At 37.4% G+C, this 9,787-nt stretch overlaps 2 protein-coding genes across 2 annotated transcripts; one reads left to right on the top strand and one right to left on the bottom strand.

Moving 5' to 3' along the window:
• The first annotated feature begins 681 nt into the window (after positions 1-681).
• LOC106339926 (SNF2 domain-containing protein CLASSY 3) lies at positions 682-3,834 on the top strand. Its single transcript, XM_013778795.1, has 5 exons — positions 682-905; positions 1,105-1,352; positions 1,431-1,586; positions 1,671-1,823; positions 1,884-3,834. Exons 1-5 carry the CDS (start codon positions 857-859, stop codon positions 3,675-3,677), a joined length of 2,400 nt encoding a protein of 799 aa, XP_013634249.1. The 5' UTR covers positions 682-856; the 3' UTR covers positions 3,678-3,834.
• A 674-nt stretch (positions 3,835-4,508) lies between these two features.
• On the bottom strand, positions 4,509-6,929 carry LOC106336973 (histone-lysine N-methyltransferase family member SUVH2). The gene is made up of 2 exons (XM_013775975.1): positions 4,854-6,929; positions 4,509-4,729 (listed from the first exon to the last, which is right to left on the bottom strand). Exon 1 carries the CDS (start codon positions 6,843-6,845, stop codon positions 4,944-4,946), a length of 1,902 nt encoding a protein of 633 aa, XP_013631429.1. The 5' UTR covers positions 6,846-6,929; the 3' UTR covers positions 4,509-4,729; positions 4,854-4,943.
• Between the last annotated feature and the right edge of the window lie 2,858 nt (positions 6,930-9,787).

Below are 9,787 nucleotides of genomic sequence, written 5' to 3'. Positions count from 1 at the left end.
CCCAAATCATGACAATGAAGCATTGAACCAATCAACCAACCAACTAGATCTCTACGAAAAACCTACTACACCACATTTTTTCCGGTATTTATTCGGATGTAATAACTAAATAATACAAATACACGTAACTGGTTTAGTTAGGGTAAATAAAATTTATCTCTTTAATTATATACTCACTTTATCTCAATAAATTTCAAATTTCTAATCCAAATAAATTGATTCGCATCAGCGACACAAATATACACAAAAAGTTATCTTACCCCGAAATAAACGTGAATAAATCATAGATAAATTCATAAAAACGCTTTGTTTTTAGGAAAAGACCAGACAAAACTTTGCAAAAAACTATTGAAAGGTTTATTTAAAGTATTTTTAATAACCTTCATTTCTTTAAAAAAAGAAACTTTGTTTTGCATGCAATATGTAAACGCAACACACATAAAACAGTGTTAAACTAAAAAAAACAATGGAGACCTGAGACAAGGCAAAACACATTAACTAACCACATTCTGTGATTAAGCTCCACAAAGGTTTGAAATATTGTTTACATTTTGGAAATGTTACACAATTACAAACAATAGAACGCGTGCACACTGTTCAGAGTGGAGAGCAAGTTTAATAAAGACTCTGCTACACGTAGATACTCCTTTGTCTTTTATCTACCTCCTCCTCCCCCAAAACGTTCGTCTGCTTTCTCCTTCTCTCTCTCCATTGCCACCCCATACTAACTTCTATTATGGGAAACCAAAATTAAAAAAGCTTCAACCTTTAACATTTGAAAAACTCTAATCTTTTACTTGAAATCTATCTACTTTCTACTCAATGCTTGCATCTTGAGGTCTTTCACAATCACACAATGGTGGGTACTGATCACTCTCTACCCTTCTCAACGGCGAGGAACTTGCGTACGTATATACACACTTACACACTCTCTTTGCTTGTGACCCTTTTTGTTGAACAACAATGGGTTTTGATTCTTCTTACACCCACACCCACATGGTTTCGGTTCCTCCTGATTGTAAACTTTGACATAAAAATCGTATCTTTATTGGGTTTGTTTGGATGGATTCATGTCTGATTTTTTGTTTAACTGGTGAAACGCAGCTTGGATTTTGAGGTCGGAGAGCAAGAGGATTAGCCAGTCAGAACTCGCCAAGCGTCCTGACCCGTTCTTTCTACCGGATCTACTTGATGGGTTTGAAGAGAGCAAATACGGTTGGCTTGCTGATGATGTGAAGAGGCTTTGTGAGCTCAAAAGGAAACTCTTGAACGGTTCTGTCTCAGTGGAAGAGACAGAAACTAGACAGAAGAAGGAAAAACCAGATGATGTGTTGTCTCAAGAATCAGTAACTGTAAGCTTTATTGCATAAATGAATGTTTTAAAGTTTAACTCTTTTGTGATTCTAACTCTGAATATATGTGTTGTGAAGATTGGAGATTGCTCAGGATCTGAAAGTTATAACGAGGAGTATTCATCCAAGACTCCTACAGATGATGACAATGGAACTCATCTGTATGGAGTAGGAGAAGAAGAAGAAGAAGCAGAACTTTGGAGGCAGATGGCATTTGCTCAAGAATCATCTAAAGTTGGTTACTTCTTGTACATTGACCAACAGTTTCTATATGCATTTCTTAGCGTTTTCAGCTCTTTTTTGTTTGCATATTGTTAGGTAACGGTAGAGAATGTACAAGACAACGATCCCAAACAAATCGAAGACTGTGAGCACTCCTTCATCCACAAGGATGACGTTGGAGAAGTCTGCCGTGTTTGTGGACTCATCAAAACACCAATCGAAAACATCATCGAAGTTGTCTACTACAAGGTTAGTGATCATCACTCTGATAAAACTGACAAATCTTTACAACTTTCTTCCCTCATATAGCCCAAGAGATCAAGAAGAACTTACACACGGGAACAAGAAGAAGACACAGAAACAACGAGGATGGACTTCACAGAAACCCACCACTCTTCTTCTCACACCAACAACATCTTAGGAGACAAGATGTTCATCCACCCAAGGCACGACAACGAGATGAGACCCCACCAAATCGAAGGCTTCAAGTTCCTATGCAACAACCTCGCATCCAACGAGCCAGGCGGGTGCATCTTAGCACACGCGCCGGGCTCAGGCAAGACATTCCTCCTCATCAGCTTCCTCCAAAGCTTCATGGCCATGGATCCGCAAGCCAAACCGCTCATAGTCCTCCCAAAGGGTATCATAGAGTCGTGGAAGAGAGAGTTCACTAAATGGGCGGTGGAGGACATCCCTCTCTATGATCTCTACAGCGTCAAAGCCGAATCAAGAAGACAACAACTCAAGGTTCTGAGAGAATGGGTTGAAGAGAGAAGCATACTCTTTCTCGGTTACCAACAGTTCGCAAAGATCATATGCGATGATAGCATTAACATAGATGATGAAGTGTCAGAAGATTGTAAACGTATTCTTCTCGAGAAGCCGACGCTGCTTATCCTCGACGAGGGACACACGTCGAGGAACAAAGAGACGAACCTGCTTATCTCCCTTGCTCGCGTCAGGACTCGTAGGAAAGTTGTTCTCACGGGGACATTGTTTCAGAACAACGTTGAGGAAGTGTTTAACATTTTAAACCTAGTCCGTCCCAAGTTCTTGAAGCGTCACCGAGAGACTGTTTCCCGCATCATGAGCAAGGCGGAGATACCTAGCGGCAAACATATGAACCAGAGTAGTATTGAAAACACTTTCTTCGCTGCGGTGGAGCTTACACTGAGTAGAGAGAGTTCAGCTAAAGCGAGTATGATTAAGGATCTGCGCGAGATGACACGTCACGTCTTGCATTATCACAAAGCGGACTTCAAGGGATTGCTTCCAGGGCTTAGTGAGTTCACTGTGATGCTTAACTTGAGTCCCCTTCAGAGAGATGAAATCAAAGGCCTTAGGGAGATGGATCTGTTCAAGCAGATCTCTCTCGGTGCTGCTTTGTACATACACCCGAAGCTTAAAGCCTTCTTGGAGGCAAACCCTTCGAACGGAGAAAAAGGTTTCGCTGATAACTTGCTGAAGAAGCTAGATACCTTGCTGAAGAAGATTAACGTTAAAGACGGCGCCAAGATGAAGTTCTTCCTCAACCTCGTGTCTCTCTGCGAGTCAACGGGTGAGAAGCTGTTGGTGTTCAGCCAATACATCATCCCTCTCAAGACTCTCGAGAGGCTCATGACCCTGACGAAAGGATGGAGGGTGGGGAAAGAGATGTTCACCATCACAGGCGACTCGAGCAGCGGGGAGAGAGAGATGTCCATGGAGAGGTTCAACACCTCTCCGGACGCTAGAGTGTTTTTCGGATCGATCAAAGCATGTGGAGAAGGGATCTCATTGGTGGGTGCGTCGAGGGTGCTGATTCTCGACGTTCATCTAAACCCTTCGGTGACTCAGCAGGCTGTGGCTAGAGCTTATAGGCCGGGACAGAAGAGGAGAGTGTATGCGTACAGGCTTGTGGCTGCGGATTCGCCGGAGGAGGAGAGCTATGAGACGTGTTCGAGGAAGGAGATGATGTCTAAGATGTGGTTTGAGTGGAACGTTGGCTGTGGAGGAGGGAGAGATGAGTTTGGGTTTAGGGACGTGGATGTTGATCAGTCTGGTGATGTGTTTCTTGAGACGACTAAGATGAAGGAAGATATCAAGAGTTTATATACTAGGTGAAGTAGTCAGTTTGATAACCGAGTCTAACCGGTTTTAACCGGTTTCTGATTTTTGGGTAGAATCAGAGTACAATTTTATTTTTAATTTGAATTCTCTTTTGGGTTTAAGAGCTGAACGTTGTTATTTTAGTTTCAAAGTTTTAATTTGACTAAATCGCATTCTAATTAAATCAAATCATGTTTCAGTAGGTGGAGACTCTTTACCAAATACACTGTATAACAATCTGGTTGGTACCAGTTCTTGTATACCCGGTTAAATGTAAACCAAAATGTAGTCTTTAAGTCTAAATTGGCTTGACATATAGTTCTTCTGGTTGAACTCTGACATAGTTCTGGTTGAATTTACGAAATCATAAATTGACAGGACCAGAAGAGAAACACACTTCGGTTTACTTGAACAATCAAACAAAGAGAGACCATTAATCTGTCAAGAATCAACAACGACATCTCCGTGTTCTTGATCTCCAGAGAAATGCATCAGTTGGTGTGTTTTGAAGACAAAAAACAGAGTATATGAGAGGCAAAAGCAGAGCAACATTTGACTTAACTCTGAGACTTATACAATGCTCTGATTGATTCAGAGTATTAAGCAGTCACTCTATCAACAGTAATGTATATTGGATGCTGGTTTCACTTTACTCAAATCAACCAATCAGTAATGTTTAAAATCATCATAGACAAATCTTAATGTAAGGACAGAATGTCCACTGAATGCTTTGGTCCTGAATATGAAACCATATTCATACGACTGTGAGTGTGATGACCATACAGCTCAGAAAATGACAACACTCAAAAGATCAGATGAGATGAAGCCAAACGATAAAGGAAGAACTGAAGAAACAAATTCAAAAGCTTTTTATACAAAAATTCTTTTACAGAATGTTCTTTCTTTCTAAATCAACTTAAGCTGCTCCATCATATCATATGAACGCCAAAGACACATACAAAAAGGTGCAAACTGACAAAAGAGAAGGTTTTACCCCAAAAAATAGACGGATAGGCCATCCTGTTCTTGCCTTGCATACATCGCAGAAAGAAGGGAAGCCACAACATCTGCATCATTGATGCCATAGGAGCAAGAGAATACATGAAAACTCCAAAGACAGTCATAATTTGGCAATATAAACAAAGCTAAAATGATAAGAAATGTGACTATAACATTAATTTGAGAAATTACCTCCAACAAAAAAGCATCAAGGGAGGCTATCTTTGTAAGATACAAATACAAAAAAAAAAGAGTACAGAAACAAGCTATGGAAACAACAACTCAATTACAGATGGCGAGCCGCTCTTCCAGTTTATCGTCCAACCCATAGTCCAGGCTTAGCTCGGTTAACGGGGAGATATTCTCCAGGGCAAAAAGCATGACCCGAGGGTACATCAAGTTACTATGGTCATGTAATACAAACTGCGCCATCACATTTGATTCTTTGCTGTGACTAATGTAAGAAGCCACGTTTCTTAACTTCGACACATCCATTGCAAAGTCAACCGGCGGAAGAGAAGGATAACTCGGCTGAACATACTCCGGGTAAACCTGAGATAAATCACCCAAACTACTCCATTTCTTTGTGAACCGACCCGGATAGAGAAGAGGATCCCCATTCATTGATACAATCTTGGCTTGCTCTCTTGTGAGAACCACCCCAGCATACTCACAGATGAAGGCCCCGGCTTGAATGAAATCCAATGTCCTAACACCCCAACCAGTTTCCCTGGATCTGAAAACCTCCAGCCTCTTACTCAACCCTTTCTGCGTCACACGGTTCTTACAGCTCGGACCACACGCACACAAAGCCCCACACTCAAACACCACAGGCTTACCCTTCAACAGCGTCCCGTCGCCATCATAAGGAAGCTCACCGCCATTCCTCCTCGCGCAAAAACAATCATTACCGCAGGAGTACTTACACTCACAACCCCGGTTAGCCCCTCCATGAGCAGAAATCAAATTAGTGATGGCAGATATCGCTAAGTAGTCATACCCCTCCGGTTCACGGTCAAAATCAATGTCGTTATACAGATAAACCGGAACATTCTCCTTACCACCAGAAAGGTTAAACGTTATATACCCATTAGGCCTAACCGCCAAGGGCTTAGTTCTAAGCGCTTGAGCAAACTTCATCCTCCTACTCCCCATCTCACCCTGTCCTTCGATCCTAACTAACTTAAACTTAAACACCCCAAACCCTGACTTGCCAACATCAAACCAGTACTCTACAATCCTATACAACCCATCGTACACATACACCTTCGAGCTAACAACGTTATCATACTTAAACCCACGAATCACCCTAACTTCGATACCGTAATGCATACTCCTCTCCATCGCAAGGTTCCCACTTTCCAGCCTCTGGTGCTGACACTGCCTGTGGAGTTTGTCCTGCCCACCGTGCCCTGAGTAAACAAGAACCTCCCCTGTATCCTCATCGTCCTCGTAACCGCCTGAGACGATAATGCTAGTGGCTATCGGCTCACCGTTTGAGCTCCGGTGAGCCGTTAGATAGTCAATCCCAGCTTGCGGCTGGCCGTGTAGGCCAACCACACAGAGCTCCAAACGGTAAAGAAACATGTCTCCAATCTCAACGCCGGGAATCAAACCCACGACGTGTTTGTCCTGGTTCAGCCACAGTCCGCGCTCCCTCATCAGAGTCGAGGCCTTGTAATCGGCTCTAGGTTTACGCCGCCGACCGGGGAGCCGCATCTCCTCCGCGATTATATGGAGGCGGAGAGCGTCGTAGATCGCTCGAGTCCGTTTCACGATCTCTCTGCGGTGTATATGGTCTTCGCGCCCTAGGGCGGCGACCCTCGCGAGCTCCTGCGGTCTCTGGAACTTCGGCGGGAGGTGGGAGGAGAGAGCGCGGCTGTCTCCGGATCCCGGCGGGGTTTGGATCGGTGGAGGAGGGTGGAGGCGGGGTTTTTCTTCCGGTAGGGGGACGATCGCGAGGGGATTGGAGAGGAGGGGGACGGCGTTTCCCTCGGCCAATGCGGAAGCGACACGTTCGCAGAGGCTGTAGTATTCGGCGTAGATATCGGAGGGGGAGGGAGTAGGAGGAGGGGTAGGATCGTCAATTGGTTCGGCCTTGACGTGTAGTCTCGGAGGCAGTGACATCATCGCGGCGGCGGGGGGCGAGCGGTTAAGGTCTGGAAATGCGAATGGAGTATTCATTCTCCTAAATGAAGCGGGACGGAAACGGAAAGTACACCTGGGCTTTTTTGGGCCAATACCCGGATCCGGATCCGAATTTATGGGTTTTTGATGATTTCGAAATGCTTTTCAAAGACTGTGGAGATCTTATTTATAGGCTCAAGGATATGTGAGGATGTTCTATTATGGTATTTGAAACTTTCTAAAAAGGGTTTTTAAAAAATCACTTCATATTTATCTTCAAAAATAAAAAAATTATTTGAAATGAAAAAAAAAGTAAAAACAATTATTTAAAAATCAATTTTTTATATATATATTTTATGTTTCATAACACGATAAAAATATCGATCTATAGTAATTTAAAAAATAAATATATTATTGTAAATAAATATTTAAATTTTAAAAAATTCTACAAAACTCTGAAATTTTCTTCAAAAACTCATAAACATTGTAACAAAATCTTTTTTAAGATTTACTCAAATCTCATATTTTCTTGGATTTACTCGAATCTTGGATGTACTCGAATCTTTGATTCAATAAACCTCCTATATAAAATACGATCTAAATTAGAAGTATAAACTATTCAACATTCTGTTTTAAAAATAAGATCTTTTTATTTAGAAATTAATCTTTTAATTTTGGGTATGTTTTTATATTGTATATAGACGAGAAAACGACATTATCCATAACCAACATATCGCGAAATGTTTAATTCATATTCAACTTATATGATCGTGCAAAAACATATATGTAATTTTGAATTATTTAAATAACATACATAATGTTAACTTTTTGGCGCAAACATATATAAGTCACCTTATCAGCGAACATATCATCTAATTTTGCTGATGTGGATGATATGCAAGCTAATTTAGTTGACGAGAATGCCACATGTACAATATTTTTTTAAAAATAAAATAAATAAAATAGTTGTTTTATAAAAATATAGTTTTAGGAAATGTAAATGTTATAAATTTCATTATTTAGTAAAATTAAAAATTTAATCTTGTAGAAGAGATATTTTCGTTTACATTTTCTATAAAATAAAATTGCTCTCAACTATTTTTATTTTTTATTTTTAAAATAATATCATATATGTGGTATCTTTATAAGCAAAATTAACGGACGTATCATTTACATCTACATGAGCATATATTTGGAAAAATACAATTTCTTTTTATATATTTATATGTTTCTTAAAACGATAAAAATATTGAGCTATGGTAATTTAAAAAAGAAAAATATTATATTAAATAAATATTTAAATTTAAAAACAAAATCTACAAAAACTCTGAAATTTCTTGAAAATCTCATAAACATGGTAACAAATTTTTTGTAAGATTTACTCAAATCTCATATTTTCTTGGATTTACTCGAATCTTGGATATACTCGAATATTTGATTCAATAAACCTCCTATATACAATAAGATCTAAATTAGAAGTATAAACTATTCAACATTCTGTTATAAAAATAAGATATTTTTATTTAGAAATTAGTTTTTTTTTTTTTAATTTTGATATGTTTTTATATTGTATATAGACGAGAAAATGGTCTTTTCATAACCATCAATTCATATCCGAATTATACGACCGTGCAAAAACATATATGTACTTTTGAATAATTTAAATAACATACATAATGTTAACTTTTTGGCGAAAACATATATAAGTCGCTATATCAGCGGTTGTATCATATAATTTTGCAGACGAAAATGCCACATGTACAATATTTTTTTAAAATAAAATAAATAAAAAATAGTTGTTTTATAAAAATATATTTTTAGGAAAGTAAATGTTTATAAATTTCATTATTTAGTAAAATTAAAAATTTAATCTTGTATAAGAGATATATTCGTTTACATTTTCTATAAAAAATTGCTCTCAACTTTTTTTATTTTTAAAAATAATATTATATATATGGTATCTTCGTAAGCAAAATTAACTGATGTATCATCTACATCTACATGAGCATATATGTGTACAATGTTTAAAATATTTTTGATAAATTGAATTGAAAAAAAAACCCAAAAATATTGCATATGTATATAAAATTGTTTCCATAAAAAAACTTATAAAAATACTACTAATAAAAAGTTTAAATCAAGATATTTAGAACGTTAAATAAAGATAAATTAAAGTGTTAAACATTTGTTTTGTCTTGGAGACCATGAAAGTGTTTAGCAGGCCATGGGGATTCTCCACTTTGACAAGTCCTAGTTTTAAAAAGGATTTGTGTGAAATCGACAGAAGTCATAACAGCATCTCCAAAAATACATTATATTACGAAGTTTTCAAAATTCTATATTTGAAGTTTAAATGTGTTCTTTTCCAAAAACAAAACTTCAAATTTAACTTCAAAATTATATGTATTTTATACTATGGTCTTTTTATTTGTCATAATTAATTTAAATTCATAAAACTTTTGTAAATAACTAAGCGCATGTATAAAAATACTACAACAATATTAATTAATAAAAATTTAAATTAAAACTAAACTTTTAAATACAAATAACATAGTTAATATTAAACTTCAAACAAAATATCATTATTCCATAAAATTATTTTTTGTAATACATATATGATCAACTAGTGCATTTTGAAGTAAAAATGACTTTTTTTATTTTTAGTTTGTAGACTACAAACTAAAAATTGTTGAAATCTGGTGATCTTAAACTTGTAAATAAATTAGATCTGAACAAGAAAGTAAAAGAAGAAAATAAATATTGCTAAAAATACTTAACTTCTATCGATGATATTAATACTCGATGAATACATTCGATCTGAATAAAAAAGAATCTTACAAAAAGACATCAAAACAACAACAACCATCTTCGGTTACAAAATTTGTTTGTACAATATTTTCGAGATTGTGGAGGTTCCAGATCAAATTTACCCATCAAAGTTGCTGTAATATTTAAATTTGTGTAATAGTTATATTTCATGTAATTTTTAAAAGCTTTTT

This window comes from Brassica oleracea, chromosome C4 (assembly GCF_000695525.1).
Source record: "Brassica oleracea var. oleracea cultivar TO1000 chromosome C4, BOL, whole genome shotgun sequence".
Classification (NCBI taxonomy): Eukaryota; Viridiplantae; Streptophyta; class Magnoliopsida; order Brassicales; family Brassicaceae; genus Brassica; species Brassica oleracea.
Note: the sequence above shows the minus strand (reverse complement) of the source record. Positions and strands in the feature narration are given on the sequence as shown.

Bases quoted from the DNA above. Each gene is read 5' to 3' on its own strand.
- LOC106339926 (XM_013778795.1), top strand. From the start codon at position 857: ATGGTGGGTACTGATCACTCTCTACCCTTCTCAACGGCGAGGAACTTG. The intron at 906-1,104 runs GTACGTATATAC...GGTGAAACGCAG, and splicing joins CTCAACGGCGAGGAACTTGC to CTTGGATTTTGAGGTCGGAG. The intron at 1,587-1,670 runs GTTGGTTACTTC...GCATATTGTTAG, and splicing joins TTGCTCAAGAATCATCTAAA to GTAACGGTAGAGAATGTACA.
- LOC106336973 (XM_013775975.1), bottom strand. From the start codon at position 6,845: ATGAATACTCCATTCGCATTTCCAGACCTTAACCGCTCGCCCCCCGCC.